The following is a 27720-nucleotide window of genomic DNA, read 5'->3' on the forward strand; positions in this document are numbered from 1 at the left end:
GGAGATAAAATAATAAAAGAGGCAGAGAAGTAACAGGGGAACTGGGGTCATGTAGAGCTCCACAGGCCATTGTGTGGGCTTTAGCTTTAATTCTGTGAGCTGAGAGCCATTGCAGGGTTTTAAGCAAAGGACAGACATGATTTGATCTCTGTTTTTACCACATTACCCTGAGTTTATGTTGAAAAAGGACTTCAGGATGCTAGGTATACAGGGAGACTTGTTCGGAGACTAATTGCAATAATCTGGGTAAGAGCTGATGGTAGTTCAGACCAGGGAGGGGTTCATTGTGGATACAGAATTTCCTCATAGATTAAATGGAGTATGTAAAAGAGTCAACGTATCTGAAGTTAGCAACAGAAAAAAAATGTGATAGAGAAGCTGATGGAAGGTACAAGTTTGGATATTTTGAGTTTCAATTTGGATATTAGAGATTTGCAGTGTCCATTAATGGAACACTAAATGGACAGTTGGTTATACCAGTTTGAGGGCCCAGGGGAACGACTAGGGAATTATACCATACGAATGATGATGGTACCGTTAACAGCATAAGTAGAGCCAGAAAAGCAAAACTACCTAAGGACTATGCTGGGACTTCAAGATGAACGTGTTGGAGTGGGATGTGGTGGTGCACACCTTCGTGTAATCCCAGCTCCTGGAAGGCTAAAAAGGGAGGACTGAAGTTTGAAGTCAACCTGGACAACACAGCAAGACCCACTCTCAAAAAAAACCCTTTAATTGAGAGGATTCATTCACAGATGACGCCATTTATTGTGTTATTACTTGGCTAAAATGCGAACAAGAGGTTGAGAGTTTGGCCTAGTGGTAGAGTGCTCAAGCACCTAGCATGCACAAAACCCTGGGTTTGATTCCTTGGCAGTGCTTTGGCTTAAGTGGTAGAATGTGAGCCTTGAGAAAGCCAAGGACAGTGCTCAGGTCCTGAGTTCAAGGCCCAGGACTGGAAAAAAAAATGATGAGCAAGCTCCCTTAGACTTTCTTTATGAGAACACCAGTCATAGTCATAAATGTCTCTCCCTTTTGGCCTAATCACCTCCCAAAGGGCCAACCTTTTCCTAATACTATCACAGTGGGGTTTATTATATGAATTTGGAGAGGACATAACCATTCAGAAAGTATGAAATGGTTGTCTGGAAATATGAGAGAATGAATACACTTGGTAGATGTAGAACTACCAAGAAGGTCCCATTTGAACAAAAATAATTGTAGGTGAATACCTTACTATTATCTCCTAAACATACATTATCATTTGTAAACAGACCCAATTGTTAAGAAAATTTGAAAAAAAATTGTACTTTCTGTGCAGTCACATAGCTAATATGTAAACTCTGTTGTCAGGATGTGAAGCCAGGCTGTTGGACTTTGGCCACTGGACTCTTTCTGCTGCACAATTAAATATTTGTTGATTGACTGGATGAATGAAGGTTAAACTAAAGAAGGCAATCAATCAATGCCTTCATTGATTATGGAGTTCTGTGAAGTAATTTTTGTGTTCTAAATCCAAATCTTATACACAAGTCCATATGTGAAGGAGGAGCTTGCAGAAGTAGAAACATAGCTTAGACATCTGATAAAATTAGTTCTGAATCCCAAGTTTTTTCCTCACATGCTCTATAAGCCTATCCAAATAACTCAAAAAAAAAATCTGTACGCCTGTTTTCTCACTTTTAAAATTAGAAGAAAAGACATATATCTTACAGAATTTGTGGTGATGAATTAAATCATATACATAAAGTAGCTGGTTTAGTGCCAAGTACAAAATTCCCAGTAAAAGTTTTCCCCTCTCATTCCAATGACTAGACCTTTCCTTGAACTTGCAGTTTTGTTTCAGGACCGAAGGTTCTGCTCTACCACAGTCTACATAGACTCATTTCATAGAGAGAACTTATCTCCTTTTCTTCGTCTTGAGCATCTCTCTTACGCCTTTGCTGTCATCCTACTCTCAAGACATGAAGGCCTTCTAAACAAGATCCTATAGCAACATAAAATATATCCAACCTACGTCAATACTGCTCCATTTTTTCGTTATTTACGGAATATTTTCGTAAATATAATCAACCCACATATTTCGTTTCTGTAATCAGCCTTACATATTTAATACACTGGCCAAAAGGGAAAAATTAAGTTTAATGTTTCCAGACCAGCATGGCAATTAATTTCTGTACTATATTAATTTAACACCATAAACTGGAATGTTTGTCCAATATTACAGTACGACTAAGTTTTCCAAACACACACACACACACACACACACACACACACACACACACACACATAAGAGAAGCAAATTATGCACCAATAACAGTGACAGTTTTTCTGGATTCTGAAGTCATCTGAACAAACTTCTGGAGACATCCAAAACTCTAATTCCTTCTGTCTCCCTTTCCACTGGGTACTGAGGCGTGAACTCAAGAGTCTGGTGCTCGCAAGCCCAGTGCTCAACCACTTCAGCCATGCTCCAGTCCAGTTTTCTTTTCTCTTCCCTTTAAAATTCTTACCATTCTGAACACCAGTGCTTAATAACTTACTAATCTTCAGTTAATTCTGAAAACAATGGAGTGATAAGAAGCTAGCACTGAGACTCTCCCCCCTCCCATATTTTACATTTATAGACGTTAACTAAAACCCCAGCCTTTCCCACGGTTTGGATAACCTGGAAGCTACTTCGATTTTTGTACTGCTCATGACAATAGCACAAGAACTAAACCTAAACTTTTTAGAGAATTGGGAAAAATAAATTCTAGACAACTTAACCTAGGATTCTTTTTTTTTTTAATTTTTGTTTCTGTCCCCGGGGAATTTTGTTCAAGGCTACCTAACAACACTCTTGCTCTCTTGCTTGAGCCACAGATCCACTTCCAGCTATTTTGGGAAGGTTGGCTTGGGGGGTGGGGGGGTTAATTGGAAATAAGAGTCTCTTGGATTTTCCTTCCCCGGGCTGGCTTTGAACAGCTATCCTCAGCTTACAAACATAAGCCACAGGTGCCCTGTTTAAGATTGTTTTTTTTTCATAACACTTACTGCAAGCCTTGGTCTCTAGAGGGAAATAGTTGGGCAGGGGTGGGCGGAGCCGCAGCTGCGCAGAAGCAGAAGCCGTGTCTGCAGGGGCACTGGGGAACCCTGTAGAGCCCTTCGGAAGTGGGCGGAGCCGCAGCTGCGCAGACGTGCAAAGCTCTCGCAGCCTGCCGCCCACAGCTTCCGGAACCTTCTGGAAGTCACGACACAGCCAGGGGGCCTCTGAACACCTGGAGACCAGGTCTGTGTTTGGCTCTCCCGGCGGTTTCCGTCCCTCACTGAGCGGTTTTTCCGTGGTGGGCTGGCCGGACTGCGGCCTTGTCGGGCCTGCCGGGCGCCCCGGGGAATTTGTCTTTTACTATTTTCACGTTCCTTCTTTACCTAAAAAGTAAAAAGAAAGAAAGAATAAAAGACACCGAAACCCAAAGCAACAAGTCGCTGGGAAGACCGCGGCGGGTCAGTCCCGGCCGCGAGACGAACGAGAGCCCTGCGTGGAAGGCCTTGGCGCGTCGGGCTGAGGAGGCCCCGAGGCCCCACCTTCACTGACCGAGAAAGGGAAGCCGGCCGGCTGGAGGGGAGAAACGTGTGGAGAAACGTGTGGACCTGGCCTCCGGGGCTCTGTGGCGTTTCCCCAGAGATGCCCAGGTAGCGGCCGTGGCCCGCGGTCCAGGCCTGTGCTCCTTGCTAGTCCTCCACGGGCCTTGCGCTGGCCTGCTCGGGAGCTTCGGACCCGTGACCCCAGTGACCTGGCTTAGGTAGAGTGCGCGCTCTTCCCTTGCTTGTCAAGTGTGTGTCTCACAGTGTGGAGAGTTCAAAGGAACACGGGAGCTACTGATGGAGGCAGATGGAGGCAACGCGGTGTTCAGATTAGCAACGGTCTTTTTGCATAGATGCCTCTGCATGTCTTTTCAGGTGGCCTGTCATTGACGAGACAGTTAATTTCATGGTGACTGGAGGGGGGAGGAAGGGAACAGAATTGGATTTCTCTCTCTCTACTCAATTCACTGTGTCTGTGTGTGTGTCTATGTTTTGATGCCCATGTCCATGCTGAACTGAGGAAAGCAGAAAGGTGTCTCTGCTCTCATGGAGTTGGTCCTTCATGCATTCATGCAGCAAACGAGGAAATTATAGAACAGCTGGTTTCAAACCAGAAGGGTGAACTTTGTAATGATCAGATGCGACTGCCTTGAGAGATACTTGTGCTCAACGAAAGTAACTTTCATTTTGATTTGTGGGTGTTTTAAATTTTGCTTTGAACTGCTTTTTAACCGAGTACCGTGGAATGTATCACTTGGTTGACATGAACTTTACGATTTGGTAAGTGAAATGAAATATATTCATAACCGTGTTGAACAGAATATGGTAAGTGCACACGGGAAGTGTAAGACAAATTCTGAGTGATAAGAAATCTCATTTTGGCCGGGTGTGGTGGCTCATGCCTGTAATCCTAGCTACTCAAGAGGCTGAGATCTGAGGATCAAGGTTCAAAGCCAGCCCAGGCACAAAAGGACCTGAGACTCTTATCCCCAATTAAGCTTTAGAATGACGGAAGTGGGGTTTGGCTCAAGGATAGGGCAGTCACCTTGAGCTGAAGAGCTCAGGGACCTCGCCTGGCCAAGTTCAAGGCCCATGATCCACCAAAAAAAAAAAAAAAATCTCATTTTGTTTGAGGGGATCTGAAGCAGTTTCTTGGAGGAGGTAGAATTTGTAATGAGCTGTGAAGAAAAAGTAAGATTTTTTTCAAGTAAGATTTTAAAAATTGACAGTACATATACATAGACTTTTCTGAGGTTCTTCTTAACAGTGATAGTTTTTCAGGCTTACTTTATTCTGATGACCTTGGCTGCTTTCACAGTTCTGTTTCAGTTGTTTGTAGAATACCCTCTAATTGAATTTATTTGATACTTTTCTCATTAGAGGATTGAAACTGTGGTTGAGAGAAAAATTGTGTCATATCAGAAGAATATAATGTTAGTATGATTTATGACTATCAATATACATGTGGACCAACAGGCTGCTGCAGTGTCAGAGATGTCTTCAGTGTAAAGTTACTCTCCTCCCTTCTGTACTGTACTTTTTGGAAGAAAGTCAATATATATTTTTTCCCCCTTTCTTGAGGTTGTATCTATAACAGTTATATAGAAGTGTGTATAGATATCCTATTTATTCAGACATTTTATTTGAGTATATTTGCATGGGTTCACGATATTTATATTTTGGGTTATAATGTAATACTGTTTGTTTTGTTCCCTTTTTTAATTAAAGAATTTATTAGCATTGATTTTTACATCATATTTCAAATGACATGTTTAACAAACAAGTATTGAAGAAGGGACTCTTTATATGCAATCACTGGCACATAGATTTTAGAACAATCAAAATTAGGCTGAGGGTTTGTATGTCATAGATACATAATAATCTATGTAATAAAACATTATGTCTCTAGTCATAAGTTTTTATGACTATGTAGTTGTGTTTATATTTCCAATACCATGTCCATAGCATTGGGTATGCAACTTTTGAGTCCTCACTCTTGTACTATTTGGATCTAATAGCCACATATTAAGGATACCATGAGTCTTTTGTTCCTTTGGTCTTGACTTGTCTCATTCAGCATGATTCGTTCTAGATTTATCCACTTCCCTACAAATGCCATTATTTTATCTTGTCTGTTGGCTATGTAGAATTCCTTTGTGTGTGTGTGTGTGTGTGTGTGTGTGTGTGTGTGTGTATCACATTTTCTGTATCCATTCATCTGCAATAGGGCATCTGGATCATTTCCATCGCCTGGCTATTGTGAATAGTGCAGAGATGAACATAGCTGAGCAGGTGTCCTTATCATATCTTAGGTTATGATGTTCAGGGTAGATAGCCAGAAGTGGTATGGCAGGATGGTAGGGAAGGTCAATTTTCAGTTCTTTTTTTTTTTTTTTGCATTTTTTATTGTAATTAGTAAAAGGGTTACATGATATTTGCCAGATAGAAGGTGCATTAATTCACATACATTGATACCCTTTCACATGTCTTGGTACCTATTTCCCTCCCCCCCCCACCCGCCAATTTTCAGTTCTTTAAGAAACCTCCGTACTGCTTTCCAGAGTGGCAGAACTAGTTTACAATCCCACCAGCAGTGCAGTAGGGTTCCTTTTTCTTCACAACCCCGCCAGCATCTGTCATTGTCTGAATTCAAAATCTTGGCCATTCTTGTTGGGTTAAGGTGGTATCTTAGGGTTGTTTTTATTTTCATTTCCTTTATGACCATGGATGGGGAACATTTTCTCATATGCTTTCATGCCATTTTAATCTCTTCTTCTGATAAGTCTCTCTTTAGTTCCCTTGCCCATTTAGTGAATGTTTTGTTGGGTTTGGGGGGGATTAGTTTCTTGAGTTCTCTGTAGATACTGGATATTAAGCATTTGTCAGATGTATTATTGGTGAATATCTTTTCCCAGTTGGTTGGCTGTCTCTCTACTTTTGAGGCTATGCTTTTATCTGTGCAGAAACTTTTTATTTTTAGGTAGTCCATTTTATCGAGTCTCTTTCCAATCTGTTGTGACCCTGGGATTCTGTTCAGGAATCTTTTGCCTGTACCTATGAGTTCTAATGTCTCTCCTACTCTATCATGTAGCAGTTTCACAGTTTCTGGTCTGACATTGAGGTCTTTGATTCACTTTGAGTTAATGCTTGTGCATGGCAAAAGGCTAGGGTCAATTTTTAGTTTGCTCCAGGTGGCTGTCCAGTTTTGCCAGCCCCAAAAATTGAATAGGCTGTGTTTGTTCCGCTCTATATCTCTGGCTCCTTTGTCAAATACAAGTTGACTATAGGTATGTGGTTCTATTTCTGGATCTTCTATTCTGTTCCATTGATCTTCTGGTCTATTTTTTCTGCCAATACCATGCTGTTTTTGTTATTATGGCTCTATAGTAGAGTTTGAAGTCTGGTATTGTAATACCACCAGCATTGCTCTTTTTGCCTAGAATTGTTTTGGCTATTCTAGGTCTTTTCTTGTTCCATATGAACCTTTGGATTGTATATTCTATTTCAGTAAAGAATGTCTTTGTGATTTTGAATTTGTATATCAATTTTGGCAGTATAGCCATTTTTACTATGTTGGTTCTCCCTACCCATGAGCATGGGATGTCTTTCCATTTCCTAGTGTCCTCTTTAATTTGTTTTGTTAGGCTTTTATAGTTTTCATTAAATAATTCCTTTACATCTTGGGTTAAGTTAATTCCTAAGTATTTTATTCTTTTGGGGGCTATTGTGAATGGGATCATTTTCTTTATTTGGCCTGCTGTTTGTGTATTGTTGGTGAACAAGAAGGCTACTGACTTCTGAAGGTTAATTTTGTATCCTGCCACTTTGCTAAAGTGGTTTATTAATTCTAGGAGTTTGGGATTGGAGCTTATTGGGTCACTCAAGTAGAGGATCATGTCATCTGCGAATAAGGATAGTTTAATTTCTTCTTTCCCTATGTGGATCCCTTTAATGTCCTTTTCTTGTCTTACTGCTCTGGCTAAGGGTTCCAGCACTATATTGAAGACAAGTGGAGAGAGTGGGCATCCCTGTCTAATTCCTGATTTTAAGGTAAACGGTTCCAGTCTTTCAACATTTAGAATAATACTGGCTGTAGGTTTGTCATATATGGCTTTAATTATTTTAAGGAATGTATCTCTTATTCCTATTTTTTCTAGTGCTTTCAACATGAATGGATGTTGTATTTTGTCAAATGCCTTCTCCGCGTCCAGAGAAATTATCATGATTCTTATCCTTAGCTTTATTGATGTGATGTATTACATTGGTTGATTTGTGAATGTTAAACCAGCCTTGCATCTGTGGGATGAAGCCTACTTGATTGTAGTGTATAATTTTTTAAATTTGTTTCTGGATTTGGTTGGCTAGTATTTTATTGAGGAGTTTTGCATCTGTGTTCATTAGAAAGATAGGTCTGTAGTTTTATTTTTTTTGTTAGGTCTTTCCCTGGTTTGGGGATGAGAGTAATATTAGCTTCAAAAATGAGTTTGGTATTGCTCCTTCTGCTTCTATTTCTCGGAAGAGTTTCAAGAGTACAGGTGTTACTTCATCTTTAAACATCTTGTAGAATTCCACAGTGAAAGCATCTGGACCTGGGCTCTTTTTGGTTGGCATTTCCCTGATTGCTTCCGCAATTTCATTGTATGAAATTGGTTTGTTCAGTTTTTTTACCTCTTCATTGTTCAATGTGGGTAGCCTATATTTATTTAAGAAGTCATCGGTTTCTACTAGATTTTCTTGTTTCTTTGAATATTGGCCCTGGTAGTACTTATTCATAATGGACTGAATTTCTTGAATATCGGTTGTGATTGTTCCTGTGGGGTCCTAATCTTGTTTACTTGAGTCTCCCCTCTCCTTGTTTTGATTAATCTTGCTAGGGGTCTGTTAATTTTTTTGACTCTTTCAAAGAACCAAGCTTTTGATTTATTAATTTTGTATATAGTGGATCTTATTTCAATCTCTGAAATTTCTGATTTTATTTTTGTTATTTCTGTCCTTCTAGTTGTTTTAGAATTAACTTTTTCTTGCTCCTCTAGGTGTTTCAATTTCTTTTTAAAGTTATTTACATGCTCTTCTTCTGTCTTTTTAATATGTGCTCCTAGTGCGATAAATTTGCCCCTCAGAACTGCTTTTTCTGTGTCCCATAAATTCCTTTGTGATGTCTCTTGATTGTCATTACATTCAAGAAAGTTTTGAATTTCTTCTTTAATCTGGTCTGTAACCCAAGAGTTATTCAGAAGTGTTGTTGTTCAGCTTCTAAGAATTTGAATGTTTTTTGACTTTGACTGCATTGTTCAGAACTAGTCTGACTCCACTGTGGTCAGGTAGAATGCATGGGATTACATCAGTCCTCTTGTATCTGCTTAAGTTTTCTGTATGAACTATTATATGATCTATTTTGGAGTGTGTTCCATGTGCTGCTGAGAAAAATGTATAAAGTTTTGCCATTGGATGGAAGACTCTGTGTATATCTGTTAAGTCCAGCTGGGCTATGATGTAGTCTAAGTTGATGGTGTCTTTGCTTAACTTTTGTTGAGTTGACCTGTCATTTGGTCAGAGTGGCGTTTCCCTCTATGATTGTGTTTGAGTCTATCTTGTTCTGTAATTCTAAGAGAGTTTGCTTGACATATTTGGGTGCTCCCGTGTTGGGGAGTAAATGTTTATAACTGTAGTATTGAGGGTATGGATTGTACCCTTTACTAATATGTACTGGCCGTCTTTATCTTTATGTACTGATTTTACTGCAAAGTTAATTTTGTCGGAGATTAAGATTGCTACTCCTGCTTTTTTGCATGGTGCATTGGAGTGGAAAATTCTTTTCCATCCTTTTACCTGGAGTTTGTTTCTGTCTTTGGCAGTGAGGTGGGTCTCTTGGAGGCAACATATGGATGTGTGGTGTTTCTTAATCGAGCCTGCTGCTCTGTGTCTTTTGATTGGATTGTTCAGCCCATTCAAATATAGGGAAATTATGGAGAAGTGGTCAGTGTCCATTGTCATTATTTTTACTTCTGAGTTTCTTTCTCTTTTTTCCCTTTTGTGTTTAGTGATTTATAGGTAATTGCTTCTTAATGGGAGTTCTTGCTGTTCTGCAATTTGTTCTTGATTATTTAATATTTTTTTGTAATGCTGGTTTAGTGTTCATGTATTCATATAGCTTCTCTTTGGAGTGAAATATTCTTGTTTCTCCCTCAAATGTAAATGCTAGTCTTGCTAGATATATCAGTATGGGTTGGCAGTTGTTGGTCTTCAGGGCATGAATGATGTTTTTCCAAGCTTTTCTTGCATTTAGGATTTGTGTGGAGAGGTCTGCCATTATTCTAATTTTTCCTGTTGTAGTATAGCTCTTTCTTTGTTTTTGCAGCATTTAAGATCCGCTCCTTGGTATTCAGGTCTAGTATTTTTACTATGATGTGTCTAAACAAGTTCCTTCTAGGATCTTGCCTGTTTGGAGTCCTGAAACCTTCAATAATGTGAATATTTTCCCTTTTAAGGTTGGGGAAGTTCTCTGCTATGTTTTTGGTGAATAAGGGTTGTTTTCCTTTATCCTGGAACTCTGCCCCTTCATCGATCCCTATTATATGAAGATTAGATTTCTTGGCTGTGTCTGCCAGGTCCTTGAGTTCTCTTTGGTGAATTCTGACTGATTTCTCTAGACTGATGATTCTGTGTTCCAGCTCTTGTGTTTTATCTTCCGTTCTCCATCTCAGTCAATCTGTTGCTTAATGCATCCATTTTTACTTGAATTGTGGACTCTGAGCTGACCATGTCTGCTGAGAGGGTATTAATCTTTTCTTCCATTTCTCTTTTGAATTCAAGGAGCTCCTTGGTAATTTCCTGCTTATATTCCTGGAATTGTTTTTGTAACTCTGCTTTAATCTCTTTAGTCATGTCTACAATCATCTCCTTGAATAGTCATGTTTCGTGTCTCTTCAGGTGTCATTTCTTGCGATGGTGACATCTCTTTCATCCCTTCACTCTTGTTTCCTTTGGGGCATTGTGTGGGACTTTGATTATTTATATATGTCGTAATTCGTCATTGCGCTTTCCAAGGCATGAAGGAGTGTTGTTGTAGGTTCTTTCTGCGGTTAGTAGGTGGCGATCTTTACTTGGTGCTGAGTAACGCCATGTCTTACTTTGAGCTATATGGTCGGTAATTACTTTCTGCTGAGAGGCAAGGCAACACGCAAGTGTTACTGCTTTGAGGCAAGGGGCAACAAGGCAAGGTGCACGAAACAAGGCACAAGACTTGATTACCACTGGTTACGAATGTGTTGTTGCTTTATCACTCTCTGCTGAGACCTATAGTGGGAGTAAACACGTGGACCTCCCTGTCCTGCCCACCTTTGTCCTGATAGGCTCTGACACCCGATATTAGGAGGAAGGACTTCCAGAATACAGAGATCTTCCTGCAGGAGGGCACCCCCTTAGGTTTGGGCCAGTCAGATGCTGGAGCGCAGACTCATACACACCTCCACCCTCTGTCGGAAGGCAAGGTCTTAGTGCCCCTCAGTCTCCAGTTTGAGTGGTCTGGGAGAGGAGGCTGTTGGGCAGGTGGGAGCAGGGACACCTTCACCCACTTTGGTGGGGTGCTGGTTCTTAGAGCCTGCCCTCCTGTAAGTCTTCACTCAATGGCCTGGGGGAGGGGCTGTTGGGCGAAGGGACAGGATTCTGAATTCCTTGCCCCCCCCTGCACTTGCCAGTCTTTCTCTGGTGGGGTGGAGGGTCTGGGTTAAGATCTGTAGCTCACCACCAGCTCTGCTTCTTCAATGGGTTTGGGGAACCCGTTGGATTATATACTGATGGGGTTTGGCTGTGAGCTGCTCCATGATGTTAGAGGGTTGTTTGCTTACCCTCTAGTCCCCGCCGCTGTCTGTGCTTCCAGTGCCCGGTCTGTGTGGGTTCCTGCATGTGGATCCTGCCGCTTGCTGGAGTTGCTGGAGGTCGGGTCTTCCTGGGTCCGCGAGGGCGCCTCAGCTTTCGAGGCTCAGAACCCACATCAAGGGGTGGAGGAGGGTTCCTCGCGTTTTGGATTCTTTGAGAACATTGGATATAAGCTTTATCTGGATTTCTTTTCCAGTTTGTGTACTTCTCCGTTGCTTCTTGAATTTGTAGTTGTGGGTTTCTTAAGGCAGTTGGCTTGTGGGTTCCCTGATTCTCTCTTTTTTGTGGGAGTGAGCTAGGCTGGGTCCCTATTGTCTCGGCACCATCTTCCAACCCTATAATACTGTTTTATTTTGCTGCTCTAATCTTTTTGCTGTTTTAATTGCATCATTTCCTTTTGTTCCTCTGCTCTTTATGTCACTGGAGATATGTGGGGAGACTTATTCAGATAAATTGTATATACATATATATATATATTATTTGCCAGTCCTGGGGCTTGAACTCAGTGCCTGGGCACTGACCTTGGGCTTTCTCAAGGATAGTGCTCTATCACTTGAGCCACAGCACCACTTCCATCTTTTTCTGTGCATGTGGTACCCAGGAATCGAACCCAGGGCTTCGTGCATACTAGGTAAGCACTCTACCACTATGCCATACTCTGGCCTCAAATTATATTTCTTAATTGCTTCCTTTTGAGCAATGCAAATGCTCCAGGATCATTTGGTGAATTTCTTGTCCAAATCGTAGGATCAGCCATTTTCTCCAAGAAGACCTGGTTTCTTTGCTACAGAAATGATAGAAACTACCATGGGTGATAGATACATATTTTGCTACTGTAGTGTCTGGAACAGCACTTTAGCTGTCAGAGTATAAAGAAATACATTTGTGCAATATATATATATATATATTCATTTGCATCTGTGTTAAGCTAACAAATTCATAGTGATGAACTGCAACTATGGTCAAGAGTAGCCAACTCTAATCCGTTACCACATAGATCATTCTATGAGAAATATTATTAAAAATAAAATTTAAACAGAAAGATGAGGAATAAAGTAAAAAATGTTGGGACCAGGAGGTTAGCCTACTGGTAGAGTGCTTGCCTAGCATGCATGAAGACCCGACCTCGATTCCTCAGTATCACATACATAGAAAAAAGCTGGAAGTGGTGCTGAGGCTTAAGTGGTAGAGCTCTAGCCTTAAGAAGGCCCAAGGACAGTGCTCAGGCTCTGAGCTTAAGCCTAACATTGGCAAAATAAAAATGTTATGATCATTCTTACATAAGTTTCTTTGTACAAATTGCATGCATTTCAGTTGAGTACATACTAAGCAGTAGAATTACTGGGTTACTGGTTATGTGTATCTTCAGCTTTAGTACTTAATACCTATCAAGTGCAGAAAAGTCACACATTTTCCACCTGCTTGCAAACAAAGATGGCTTGTTATTGTTTAAGGAATTTTGGAAAATGTATGATGCCTGGATCAGAAACAAAGGATATTTTAAATTCATGGCAACAAACTAGGCACCTGAGATCTGAGGTTCACAGTTCAAAGGTAGCCTGGGCAGAAAGTTTGTGAGACTCCAACCTCCTACTCCTTAATTAGAATTAACCACCAAAAACTGGAAGTGGAGCTGTGGTTCAAGTTGTAGAACTCCAGCTTTTGAGCAAAATCAGCTAAGTAAGAGCACAAAGCCTTGAGTTCAAGTCCTAGCAATGGCACTGTGTCATACAGACACAAACACACACATATATACGCACAAAAGTCATGGCAACAACAGTAGCTAAAGCTCCAGGTTCTTCCTGGTTTCCTTGTACCTTCAAGTCTTACTAGATATGTGGAAACAACACAAATGGGCTCAGTGCCTGTTTGCACTTGAAGTTGGTTTTGCTAACGGAGAGAAACGTTTATTATGCTGATAGTGCCATTCTTTCCTGCCAGCTGCTGAAAATAAAAACGACCTAGGTAAAGAGCATTTGGAGCTCTATATTCTTGGCATACACAACACAGCAATGGAAGCACACTTAAGCCTCATAGAAAATTATCTATCTTAGCCAGGCGAGGTGGCTCATGCCTGTAATCCTAACTACTCAGGAGGCTGAGATCTGAGGATCACTGTTCAAGGCCAGCTAGGACACTAAAAAGACTAAAAAGTCATGTGAGACTCTTATCTCTAATCACCAGAAAAGTGGAAGTGACACTGTGGCTCAAGGGATAAGATGGTACCCTTGAGCTGAAGAGCTCAGGGACAATGCCCAGGCCCAGAGTTCAACTCCTATGACCAAGAAGACAAAAAAAGAAAAAAAAGAAAATTGTTTCTACTAAGAAAACCTAATTATCTTTCACACTGATCATATCAATTTTTACTTTATGTTCACAGATGTAAGAGGACCTGCTGTTTTATATCCTCACCTGCTTTATTTTTCCCTTTAATCTTAATTTTAGTTACCATAATACAGCTATTTTCCACAAGGATTCAATGGAAGAATTAGATCTATAGAACCTGATTTGAGTGACTGTTTTCTTAATTATTCTTGTTATACCCGAATTCCTAGAACCCTGAAAAGACCACCAGAGGCCACAGTCAAAGCTAAAAAGCAAGGGTCGTTTATTTACGAGTCTAGACTCGGGCCTCCGCGTACCCGTAGCCGGCAACGCTGAAAGGCCCTGAGCAAGAACTTTACACAGCTTTTATAGGGGAATTACAATTACCTGATTGGCTATTTGATAACTCAAACCATGGTTGAATCAGAGCTCAGGTGTCTAACCACTGAGCACCAAGCTGTTGCCACCTGGGGTTCAAGTACATGGGCCCTGAGCAAGGGGGGAGGGGGTCATTCCCAGAACATGGAACAATCTTGGCACAATTCCAAGAACAGTAGATGGCTATTGCCATTCTTGATACATAGGCAAGAAACACATTTAATCTGTAGTGAATATCTTAGGGAAGGGTTGGCAAACTATTATTTACGAACCAAATCTGACTTTCTACCTTTGGTCCTTGAGCCAAGAATGGTTGATATTTTTGTTGGTTGAAAAATAAGAGAAAAATTGTATTTTCAACATGAATATTATGTGAAATTTCTCTCTTAGTACACAGTAATAGATTTTAAGAAACACAAAGCAGTTCATTTGTTTTCCCTGATTTGTGATTGCTGTCGTTTTGTAAGGAGAGAAATGAATTGCAACAGATAATGTACAGCCCACAGAGCCTAAAACATTTACTCCCAGCCTTCTATAGAAAACATATACTAAACTCTGCCAAGAATTTTTGGGCTTTTTACTGCATATTGATATTTATGGAGTAGTTATCTCTTGGAGACCTTAATCCACATCTAACTAACTTTTTGAAATGCCCAAGTAAAATGAGCACTTAAATGTGGTAGAGCTGGTGTGATTGAACACACCTGTGATGCCTGTAATTCCAGCACTTTGGAGGCAGAGGCAGAAAAATCACTTGAGCTCGGTGGCTTATGGCTGTAATCCTAGCTACTCCGGAGGCTGAGATCTGAGGATCACGGTTCAAAGCCAGCCCGGCACAAAGAACCTAAGACTCTTATCTCCAATTAATCTCTAGAAAATGGCAAATGGGGCTTGGCTCAAGGGTAGGGTGGTAGCCTTGAGCTGAAGAGCTCAGGGACAGAGTCCAGGCCAAGTTCAAGCCCCATACACACACACACACACACACACACACACACACACACACACACACACACACACACACACACACACACACACACACACACACACACACACACAAGAAAGAAAAAAAATCGCTTGAGCACAAGAGGTCAAGTCAAGACTGGGGTACAAAGGGAGATACTGTCTCAAAAAAATAAAAGACAAACCAAACACACAGATAATAGAAAAAAAATGGGTAGAATTTTGTTAGATCAGATTGTTGTTGTTTTAGATGGAGGAAATGGCATGGTATGGCAAATGGCTTTAAATACATGAAGGAATGATCAATATCCTTAGCTATAAAGAAAAACCAAAACTAAGATTTCATCTCACTCCAGTGGAAATGACAGTTATCAGTCAGTGCTGGAGAAAATGCAGAGAAAAAGGAATGCTCAGATACTTGATGGGATTTTTTAACTAGTACAACCACTATAGAAATCAGTATGCAAGTTCCTCAAAAACCTAAGAATGGACCCTACTTCTTAACATTGGTCATATGTTTGACACTCTGGCATATATCCAAAGGAGAATAAATCAATACTCAAAAAAGCTAAGGGTGGAATCCGCCAACGTACCCAGTAAGAGAGGAAGGGATAAGGATGTGGTGTGTATGTGCATATACTATGGAATATTGCCTAACCATAAAGAAAAAGGAAATCATAGAAGTTAAAGGAAAATGGATGGAATTGGAGGAAAACATCTAAGTGAGATAAGCAAAGACCAAAAAGCCAGATATTGTATGTTTTTCTCACATGTGGGAGGTGGACCTGAAATATATACATATTGTGGACATGTACATATGTATATATATAGCTGTGTATGTACATAGACATATGTATATATGTAGCTAGTTAGGTAGAGAACAGTCCAAGGTAGGTACTGGTGGCTCAAAACTGTAATCTTAATAACTCAAGAGGCCAAAATTCTGAGGATAATTTAAATCAGCCCAGGCAGAAAAGTCCTTGAAATTCTAACCCCAGTTAAGCAGCAAAAAGCAAGCCTGGATGCATAGCTCAGGTGGTAGAGGGCCAGCCATAAGCAAGCGAGCTAAGTGGATGAGAGGCCCTGAGTTCAAGCCCTCATACCTGTAAAAATGAAACAAAAGCATGAAAAAACTATGACTCTACTAAGGAACTAAGTGAGAGAAGGGAAAAGAAAAAGGAACGAGGACAAATCATTTTTACATACGTTGCAATTGTTATAACAACAGTATAAAGATGGCTGTGAAAGCTTTGAGCAGGGGGTGGTATACAGGGAAAGAAAAGCAGGTTTTTAAATTTTTTGTTTTTTGCCAGTCCTGGGGCTTGAACATAGGGCTAGGGCCTAGGCACTCTCCTTGGGTTTTCTCAAGGATAGAACTTTACCACTTGAGCCACAGCACTACTTCCAGCTTTTTCTGTGTATGTGTTACTGAGGAATCAAACCCAGGTCTTCATGTATGCTAGGCAAACACTCTACAAGGAGGCCAAACTCCCGGCCCCCAGGTTTTTTTTTGTTTTTGTTTTTGTTTTTTTTAGTGTGTTGGATACTGATAGGGTTGGGCTAACAAGGAGGTGAATGAAGATTAACATGGTTGAAGTTTGTTTGCATATGTGAAAATAGAACAATGAAACCTGTTGAAATTTGTTAGGCAAACAGCTTCCTCTCCCATAGCTTAGCATGATCTCCTCTTAGGCAACACTAGGCCCATTCAGTAAAGGAGTAAATAATCGGCCTCCTACCCCCTTCACCTTCAGATGCCACTCCTCTGGGGCAGTTACAATTACATAAGATAACAAGATCTCCTTAAAGTGACCTTCATGTCTAGGCAGCTGTAAGACCCCTTATCTGCCACTTGGGCAGCAGCCATAAATCCTAGCCTGCCATGATGAAGCCCCTGGTCTACACATCCACACCAAGGTCCATGAGACTCATCTCCAGTTACTCATCAGAGAACTGAAAGTGGCTCAGAGTGGTAGAGCACTAACCTTGAGGGCAAAAGCTCAAGCATAGCACCCAGCCCCTGAGTTCAAGCCTCACAACCAACAACAACATCGAAGAAGACTAAATTATACACATTTCTAGTAGAAATCTGAGTAAAAAACACAAGCCTTTCACAAAAGTGGAAGCATGGTCAGTCTCAGTGTAATCAGAAAAGTCATATTTAGAACACAGTGAGATTCAGTTTTGTAACCTAGGCCTAGAGTGATCTTTACCTCTCACTTTATTTTCTTCTCAAACACTTTGAGATATTTTCTTATTACATAATTTCATAGCAGATTTAGTTATATAGTACTTTCTTCTTGTTCCCTCAAATGCGTTTTTCCCCCTTAGCACACGGTTCTTCAGGTCTGGTCTCAGACCAGCGTCATCTCCATCCACTATGTACTTGTTAGAACTGCAGGCATTCAGGCTCTACCCTTCAACTGTGTTCAAGGATATTGGTATACCAAACAACTTTGTAAAATGGTTTCCTACTCTTTTGTTTCTTTCCTTTATTATAACTGTCACCTGACCTTTGCCCATCACCCTGTAGAAACTGGCTTGAGGAACTGGTACACAAAATTGATGAAACTTGAGTTATATTGCTTTTTCCATTGTTACTTTCTTTTTCCATTTTGAAACTTGGATATTCAGATACTTAAAATGCACTTGTTATTTTAAGTTTTATTTCTCTTTCATTTACTTATTTATCAAATAAATATTCATTTTTTATTGTAAAGGTGATAGGGTTACAGTTACATAAGTCAGGTAATGAGCACATTTTTTTCTTGAAAGATTTTATTAACACTGATTTTTACATCATATTTCAAATGTCATGTTTAACAAACAAATATTCAATAAGAGAATCTGTATGCAATCACTGGCACATAGATTTTTAGAACATAAAATTGACAGTTTGTCATAGATACATATCAATCTATATAATATAACATGTCTATAGAGTATATACCCCATCATAGATTTTTATGTCTATGTAATTATGTTTATATCTCCAAGACCGTGTCGATAACCTTGGATACCTGAATATTAAGTCATCACTCTTGTACTATTTGGATCTAATATACACATATCAAGGAAACCATATGCCTTTTGTTCTTTTGCTCTTGATTTATCTCTGGTTCAACATGATTTTGAGCACATTTCTTTTTGAAAGTATCACCTCTTCCCTGTTTTTCCCTCCCATCCCCCTCCCCCATAAACATATTTCTGTGTTATTTTTAACTTTCTCAGGTCGTGACACCTTTAGGAGCTGGGATAATCCAAAGATGGCTGAAGACAGTGGAAAAGAAAGAAATTGGACAACCACTGTTATTATTAGCTCATCTCTGAAGGTAATGGGCATTTGGAGTAGAGTATTGGTCTTTAATTAAAACATTAAAAGCAATCATGGAGAACAAGATTTTTTAAGACTCTTATCTGTCCTCAGTTTTAGGAAGCAGGAAGGAAGGAAGTATATTTTTAAGTTAAGTTACTAACATTTTGCATCCATATTCAGCATTTTACCTCCTTATATCTTTGAAGGCTGGAAATTTTCTGAACTTTTTTTTCCTAATCCTACTCTAATAGAACATTAAGAGGTTCTAGAAATAGAAAACCATAGGCACATGTGTATTATTTAAGATTTTTATTTTATTTTGTGATAGTGAAACCAGGTTTTAAGATCCCAGGACCAAAGTCCAGGAGTCCCAAGGTAGGTCCAGCCATGCACCCCCACATGCCAAATATAGAGACATGGTGAAGGGCAGAAAAGGAGGATTTGTTACAAATCAGCCATGGTAAGATGGCACTTCAGTACATATCCAGCATTTTCAGGGGTACAGACATGGCTCAGGTTTAATAGGAAGAATTGTGGGGAAAGATTGAGAAGGGTATACATAGTTAATTAACATGCCCAAACTACAGGAGTGCCTGATTGAACACTGTCTCTGTTTTTGTACCTGTTTTTACCTTTGGGATGGACAGGAATAAGTTTCAGGGGAGATGATATGAGTTGTTTCATCCTTTAAGATGATAGGAAGAAAATATTGTTGGTTTGAGAGACAGTTTGTCTCCACACAGGATGTTTTTCATGAACTTGGTCTTTCCTGGAGCCCAAAGAGATTGCAAAGGGACTGCAGTAGAGAATAGCTCAGATCACAGGGCACAGGTACAGAGTTTGGGACTTTTAGTTTATTCACAGAGCCCAGTAAAAGCATCTTTTAGGTTGCCTTTGAACAATTGTGGGAATTAAATGTAGTGCCTTACACAGTGTTGTGTTACTTGAACCATGCACAGCCCTTTTTTGTTTTTGAGATCCAATCTCAGTAACTGCCCAATTTGGTCTTGAATTTGTGATCTTCCTGGTTCCCCCTCCCCAGGAGCAGGCCTGGGTCTCCTTATCAAGACCTTACTTAAGTTTTGGGGTTGGAATATAACACAGTAATTAGTCAGTTGTATAGCATATGTGAGGGATTAGATTCAATCCCTAGCACTCCAATGAAAGAGCGGGAAAGGGTTTTCCTATTAAATTGTGCTGTGTAATCGTTTTAAGAAGTATAGAGCCAGGCAGGGTGGCTTGAGTCTGTAATCCTAGTTACTCAGGAGGCTGAGATCTGAGGATTACCATTCAAAGCCAGCCTGGGCACAAAAACACAAAAGACCGAGAGACTCTAATCTCCAGTTAATCACTAGAAAATGGGAAGTGGGGCTGTGGCTCCACGGGTAGGGCAGTAGCTGTGAGCTGAAGAGCTCAGAACAGTGCCCAGGCCCAGAGTTCAAGCCCAACAATCACACACACACACACACACACACACACACACACACAAAAGTGTAGAATACTAATCATTCTGGTAATTTGGGCTATTAGATTTTATTCTTTGTTGAGAGTATATTTTCATCAAATTATATTTTTGCAAGTATTACCTGTTATATAGAAGTTAAATGTAAGTCGAACTCAACAAAATCCACCATTTCTATGGTGAAAAGTTTTGTATTGCCATACTTTCAAATTTCTAGTAAACTCTGGATCAGTTAGTAGATGCCTTTTTTTAACTGTAATTTTTTTCTTTGTTTTTTTTGGTCCTGGGGATTGAACCCAGGACATTGTACTTGCTAGGCAAGTGCTTTGCCACTGAGTTACCTCCCAGCCCTATTAAATGCCTTTTTTTCTGTTTAAGTGCTTATTTATATTGTTTTAAATTTATATTTGCTTTCATATGAGTAGGTTTGCTAGATCTACTCAGTTTTACATGAAATTAGTAGATAATATATATGTGGAAAGGATTATTATGTGGATCTTACTTTGGTTTGCTGGAATAGACAACTTTTGTGTTGTTTTTTTAATGCTCCAATGCATTGTAAATCCCCCAAAGAAGACAAAATAATAATATAATAATTCAGTGGTTTCCAGTCTCATCTGTATAAGGTATATCTTTTCATATCTCATGGATGTATAATGTCCTGTGGAAATCTACTTTGGAAAATCAAGTCCTACCTTTGGATTATTTGATTAAATCAATTCTCATACCTTTCTCCATTTCATACTTTCTGAATGTATTACTCTTTTTTATTATTCTTCTGGTAGGATCCCCTAATAGTATGTGATTGAAATTCACTCGCATAGCACTGGACTTTTTGTTCTATTTGCAGTTATTCCTGACACTGTGCTCAAGTTAGTTGACTACAGCCAACATACTCATCAACCAAGAATGGCAGCTAGAAGTATGAATGCCTTTCCTTGTTATTAAGCCTGTGCTCTTATCACCTTTATCTCCTTGCTTTGCTTTGTCTGCTTGTTACAATGCTTTTTTTTCAAGTTAAGATCTGGCTCAAACTTCAAGAAGTGTTCCTGATGTTCACATCTGTTAGATTGTTTTAAAGTTTTTGGTTCTTTGCTAAAATATTCAGCCTTGTTTTTCATCTCCTTGAACAGATTAAGCATCAATACCATAATCTATGTATCTGCTAGATGAAATATACATGTATATGGATCCTCCACGGGACTATTTCTATCATCTATTATTTCTGCTACTTTTCTTCCATGTACTGTAAACTTCCCATTTTGTATGTCACATTATTTTCTTACCTTGTGTTGGAATTTAAAATTGTAGAGAAAATTTGAGGCTAGATGTTATGCTATATTCCTTTAGAGAAGTCTTTTTATTTTTTTTGTTGATGGTGGGCCTGGGTGTTGTCCACTAGCTCAAAGCTAGTGCTCTACCACTTGAGCCACAGCACCACTTCCAGCTTTCTATTGGTTAATTGGAGATAAGAGTCTCAGGGACTTTTATACCCAGGCTCTTTGGACCCTGATCCTCAGATCTCAGCCTCCTAAGTAGCTAGGATTATAGGCATAAGCCACCAGCATCTGGCTTAGAAAAGTCTTAATTCTGTGAATGACACGGCGTGTGTGTGTGTGTGTGTGTGTGTGTATGCTGGTCAGCATCCAGCTTAAAGAAGTCTTAATTCTGTGAATGACACTGGTGTGAGTGTGTGTGTGTGTGTGTGTGTATGTATATGTATGTGCCCGTGCGTGCATGCGTGCACTTGCTGGTCATGGGACTTGAACTTGGCCTGGGCTCTGTCTCTGAGCTCCTTTTGCTCAAGGCTAGCACTCTAGCACTTGAGCCACAGTGCCACTTCCAGATTTTTCTATGATTAACTAGAGATAGAAGTCTCATAGACTTTCTTTCCTGGGCTGGCTTCCAACTATGATCCACATATCTCAAGCCTCTTGAGTAGCTAGGATTACAGGTGTGGCACCTGGTAAATAACACTTTTTAATCATATCTTTATTATCTTGGGTTGTAAAAAAGGGTTATAATTCAACATGCCAGTTTGAGTACAAAACACCTTGATCAATATCACCCCCTTTCATCATTCTCCCCAACCCCAGCACCTAACCCCACCTCTTGTTTCATAGGATATGCATTGGAATGTTAGGAATGTATTCTCCCCTTTCTCTTCATTCATCTATGCGTCCTCCCATTTGCACCTTCCCCATACACATCAAATATCAGCTTTTCAGTTTTCATTTTGACTGTTAGTTATCCTTTTAACACCATTTGAATTCTACCCTACACATACCATTCTTAGTTAATAAATTTGTATACACTTGCATGCAACCCCATATGTTTACCTGTATACTTTTAAATTAGATTTGACTTCCACATATGAGAGAAAATGTGTGTCCTTTATCTTTCTAGGCCTATTTTTTTAACTCAAAATTATTTTTTCCAGTTCCATCCATTTCTTTGCAAATAATGTAGTCATTCTGCTTAATGAATGAAGAAAGTTGTATTGTGCATATGGAATTATACTCTTAATATTCTATTTGCTAGTTTAAAAGTTTGAATTTCATAGCCAGGTGCCATGGCTCATGCCTGTAATCCTAGCTACTCAGGAGACAGATCTGAGGATCTTGGTTCAAAGCCAGCCCAGGCACTAAAGACCGTGAGACTCTTATCTCCAATTAACCACTAGAAAACTGGAAGTGACACTATGGCTCAAGAGGTAAGGTGGTAGCCTTGAGCTGAAGAGCTCAGAGACAATGCCCAGGCCCAGAGTTCAAGCCCCATGACCAACAAAAAAAAGTATGAATTTCAGATGAACAACTTTTAGTGTGTGCTTAAAATATTGCATAGGATAAACTTATGGGTTATTTTTGTTTTTGTTATTATTGCCAATCCTGAGGCTTGAACTCAGGGCCTGAGCACTATCCTTGGGCTTTCTCAAGCTCTAGACTTGAGCACAGCACCACTTCTGGCTTTTTCTATGTATGTAGTACCTAGGAATTGAACCTGGGGTACATGCTAGGCAAGCACTCTACCACTAGGCCAAACTCTCAGCCCTAAGCTTACACTTTAAAATTATATATTTTGCAATTCAGATTTAACTAGATGATCTGTATTTTTGTTAAAATTGGCAGTTCAAGCCCTAAGTTTTCTATATTTTATTTAATGAGATGCTTGATGGCCCTAGTTATAGATAATGAAGAAAAGTCACTTTCTTTGTTCTGTAATTCAGCAGACCTGCTTGAGAAGACTTGATTGGGAAACGTCTCTTGAATAGTGCTTCTGCAAGGGACAGCGGTGTGGGAATGCTAGTAACTCAGCATCACCTTAGCTCAGCTTCGGAGATTGAAATTGTTGGAAGCTGGGCTGAATTCCCTGTGAGAGCTGCTCTACTTTTCTCAAAAGCTCTGTTCAGTCTCTTTTGCCTCTCCCTGAATTGGCAGGCACCCTTAGGGAAGAAATGGCCTAAATCCTGTGGTCAGAGCTTTGAAATTCTGTGTAGATCTTAGCCTTATAATTTCTATCATACTAGCTCTCTGATGTATTCAAGCAGACTTGTTTCAGTTGTCTAGGTTTTCAAGTTGCCTTCAGCAGAAACGTTGGCCTAGATCACTTAATCCTGGAAGCAACATATTATTGTAAAACTACCTGAGAACTATATCCTGAGTCCTAGCTAGAATTAAGCACCACAAAATACTCTTTAGGAAGCCTGTTTTTTATATGTGCTATTAGACTATGTGCTTAACTAGAATGTTCTGCGGAAAAAATATAAAATTAGTTTACTTAAGGGATTTTTATTGATGGGGAGACTAACAAGATGGAACTTTTGTCAGGAAATATTAACTACTTAGATTTTAGATCCTCACTAATATAATTTCTTGCGTAGAATGGTCAGGCAAATTTTTTATAGTTGGTATTGAAGCAAGAAAACATAATTTCTCCATCTGCATTTTCTAGTATCTTTTAAAAGCATATTAAAGTAATAGTAATATAAACAGATGAATGAGAGGATTGGTTATTGTCTGTGGTATTCTTTGTGCATAGCACTTTGTGTGCTGTCAACTATCTAAGAAACAAAACACATCCCATTACATCCTATTTCCAGTTATACACTGATTTAGCTCATGTAGTCACTAAGTAATCATTTTTTCAAAAAAAAGAAGTTTCCATTTTCTATGGTTCTCAATTTTTTTCTTTTTTTTTTTTTGCCAGTCCTGGGGCTTGAACTCAGGGACTGAGCACTGTTCTTGAACACTTTTTGCTCAAGGCTAGCACTCTGCTACTTGAGTCACAGCGCCACTTGAGTCACAGCGCCACTTCTGGCTTTTTCTTAGTATATGGTACTGAGGAATCAAACCTAGGACTTCATGCATGCTAGCTAAATACTTTCACCACTAGACCATGCTCCTGGCCCCAGTTTAATCTTTAATGCTCTTGAATCATTTTTGCCCCCCCCCCAAAAAAAAACAAAGTACATGAACTAATTTCCAAATTCCAATCTAGGAATATTTTATTTTCAGTGTTTTTTCAAAAGATGGCTTCTTTTGATGAACAAATCCTTAGTATAGTTATAAAAATAAGCCATTAAATGTTCTATTTTGTTTACTGTCATAAAATTTACTGTAATATGTCTTAAAAATTTGTATTTCTGAAAATTCTTTTGAAGAGCTATGAAATTTCAACTGCTCTAGAAAATCGAAGCTACAAGGTTCGCTATTCAGATTCAGTGGAAGACGGATCAATTATATTCTCTCGTTCTGGTATGGTGTATTTGTCATCTTCCTTGGTTCTTAAAAATATATGCACATAAATTATAACGTCTGTAATTTAGTAACCATGTAACAGCTTACAGTGTTATCTTTTAGGAGTACAAGTGTTTTGCTGTTGCTGCTGCAAAGCAGTAGTACATTATGGCCAGTTATAGATGCATTTCTCTTTAGGTTAAAATGGCGAAAATAGAACTGAGCCAGTGAATCTAGCAGGGAATAAAAACCAAAAACAAACCAATTGTTTGGAACTAAGATGAAAATAAACAAAGTTACTTTATTAACAGAGTTCAAGCCCCAATACTAGTACACACACACACACACACACCATAGTCTTGATACTGAAGTTAGGCATTATTTCCACATGGCCAGTGCCTTAGTCTGAGAAAAATAGTAACTGACCAAAATGGGCTTCCGTGAAATATTTAGAATAAGTTATTCTTTGATACAGACACTTCAGAGGCCTAAGTTGTTTACTTGTGTAAGAATTATGATAGTAACTTCTACTCCTTGAGTTCAGGGCCTGGCCATTTTCTACATTTGTATTGACTTTGTTGGGTTAACAAAATGTTTCTTTATACGTCAGACTGACTTTATATTACATCCATTTTTCCTAGGAGTTGCATTTTTATTAATGGATGCTAATGAATGCATTATGTCAACTGAAGAAATATTTCTAATCAAAATTGAGAAATTTATTAATCTTCACCGAAATAGTTTTTTGGTTTTGTCTGCTGCACTACATGGGCCTCAAGAATGGAGGCTGATGTTCAGGATTCAGCAGAGGTATGAAAGAATAGCACTATACTCAGGAGGCTGAGATCTGAGGATCAAGGTTCAAAGCCAGCCAGGCAGAAAAGGACCTCAGACTCTTATCTCCATTTAACCTCTAGAAAATGGGAAGTGGGGCTTGGCTCAAGGGTAGGGAGGTAGCCTTGAGCTGAAGAGCTCAGGGACAATGCCCAGGCCCAGGGGTAGGGTGGAAGCCTTGAGCTAAAGAGCTCAGGGACAGTGCCCAGGCCAAGTTCAAGCCCCCTGCCTGACCCACCAAAAAAAAAAGAAAAAAAAGAATAGCACTACAGATTTATTTTCCATATGCAGTATTGTGTTATTCCAGTTTTTAATGATTTTAGTTGAGTTTTATTTTGCTAGAAGATAAATATTAAAACCTGTCATATTTAATGGCTAGAGTTCATGTTGATTTATGGGCTTCTCCTATATGACCAAATGAAAGTCAATAGTTTTGTCATTTATGCACCAAAGACATCTCAAATCCTCTAAAGTATCATGCAGGACATGAATGATTAAACATCTAACTGAACAAAAATGTTAGTTCCTTCTTTATATCCATTTAAAAGAAAAATGATCTGTATAACTTACGATTTTTTTTTTCAGATTCCTGGGAAGTAACTTACGGATACTTCCAGTACACAACACAGTAAATGCTATTAATATTATGTGCACTATAGCTAAGGTAAGTCACTGGGAAAAGACATTCATACACAAATACACAGTTGTATACTTGTTTCTTCACATTGTATAATCTGTTAGCAGGATTCTCAAATATCCTGATTCTGTTTATCCCAGAAAGTTATACTTGATGCATGTAACTTTCCCACGTCTCAACTCAAGTCTCTCAAAGCTTCTTATTTCAGCTATCAATTTACTTGTGACCAAAAGAACCTTCAATTATATGATTATGCTGGCCCTCTTCCTTTAAATTCTGAAGTATAAACATTGGTCAGATTGCAGTCATGAGCCATCTGGGTATAAATGTTTTATGGAATAGTCTTCACTAGTTGTTGGCTTTTTATTAAGGCTTGCCCAGCCACCCCAAGTCTCCTAGCCAGAGTTAGGTATTCTTTATTATACCCCTGGAACATGTCCTGTTAGAGCATTTACAATGCCATTCTACCTTGTTGGCTTACTTGTTCAAAATTCCTTGACGATAGAAATCATCTCTAGCATGTACATACGTTTTTAGCGTATAAATAGGAGAGATATATGCTGAACAAAGATTTTTTTAAATTCTGATTCTGAAAAAAATGTTTCTGTAAATAATGCCACATGTTTATATCTTCTTATAGACTACCTCTAAACCAAACATAGACACCATCTGTTATAGAATGATAACAACTAAAGCCTACATCATAGAGCAAAGCCCTGTTTGGAAAACACTTCACAAGATAAAACTGAGTAGTGATTCAATTAGCCCAAACTAAATGTTAGTGATTCAATTAACCCAATTATAAATGTATTTTTTTGGGAAAAATATTAAAAGTGAGCCTGTAATTCTTGTTAGAATATGATATGTAGTAAGTTATGGTCAAGTATGTTTAAAATATTCACATTAAATATGTATACAACTAAAAGTGAGTTTATAAGTGTGTGTAGTAATTCTTTTAATGTTTAAAAAATAATGGGTATAGAAACTGAGGTGAAAATAGCACTTGTTAGCACAGGCCTGAGGTCACTACTCCCCAGCACAGAAAAAAAAGGAGAAAAGAAAATAATTGGTACATGCATATAAAATTCATATAGTTTCTTAATGCTACAGATCCAGTTTCATTTTCGCATATTTATCAGGAAATAAAAATAATAGCATTTTCTAATTAGTTTCCAACAAAGGCAGTTAGTATTCTAAAGGAACCTTAGCAGGTACCTGCACATTGCAATTTCTAGAGAAAGCCCTCTGTTCCTTAAAGATTTATCCAAAGACATGGAAAGGAAGAAAACTCATTAACTGATGTGAACTTGAAACTTCTCTCTATCCTTTTAGAGTGGTGTGATATACATTTGAATACTAACGGAGGTGTAGAGAACCTTTTCTCTACCACATGGGCCATGTGGATGTTTAGAGCATTATTTGAGGACACAAAATCACCAATACAGGCAGATGGGCCAGGGGCAGCCAACAAAAAAAAGCCTATGTGCCGGTCCCCTATGTGCCAACTGCCTAAAAAGTCCTGAAATGTTAACAGAGCATGCAACAAACTAAATGTCCAGATTTTAGAAACACACAAGTCTGAATAAAGCATTTCTAATTTATGAAATTATGAAATTACCAGTTTCTA

At 39.1% G+C, this 27720-nt stretch overlaps 1 protein-coding gene across 1 annotated transcript; it reads left to right on the forward strand.

Annotated features, from left to right (window-relative positions):
* Positions 1-3205: 3205 nt before the first annotated feature.
* On the forward strand, positions 3206-26964 carry C6H1orf146 (chromosome 6 C1orf146 homolog). Its single transcript, XM_090333675.1, has 6 exons — positions 3206-3271; positions 18340-18440; positions 24547-24640; positions 25264-25432; positions 26042-26120; positions 26734-26964. Exons 2-6 carry the CDS (start codon positions 18375-18377, stop codon positions 26866-26868), a joined length of 543 nt encoding a protein of 180 aa, XP_090189801.1. The 5' UTR covers positions 3206-3271; positions 18340-18374; the 3' UTR covers positions 26869-26964.
* The last annotated feature ends 756 nt before the right edge of the window (positions 26965-27720 follow it).

Source organism: Megascapheus bottae, chromosome 6, assembly GCF_031878675.1.
Source record: "Megascapheus bottae isolate mThoBot1 chromosome 6, mThoBot2.hap1, whole genome shotgun sequence".
Taxonomy (NCBI): Eukaryota; Metazoa; Chordata; class Mammalia; order Rodentia; family Geomyidae; genus Megascapheus; species Megascapheus bottae.

Coding starts and splice junctions, on each gene's coding strand:
- C6H1orf146 (XM_090333675.1), top strand. CDS start 18,375: ATGGCTGAAGACAGTGGAAAAGAAAGAAATTGGACAACCACTGTTATT. Junction 18,441..24,546: donor TTATTAGCTCATCTCTGAAG/GTAATGGGCATT, acceptor ATTCTTTTGAAG/AGCTATGAAATTTCAACTGC. Junction 25,433..26,041: donor ATGTTCAGGATTCAGCAGAG/GTATGAAAGAAT, acceptor TTTTTTTTTCAG/ATTCCTGGGAAGTAACTTAC.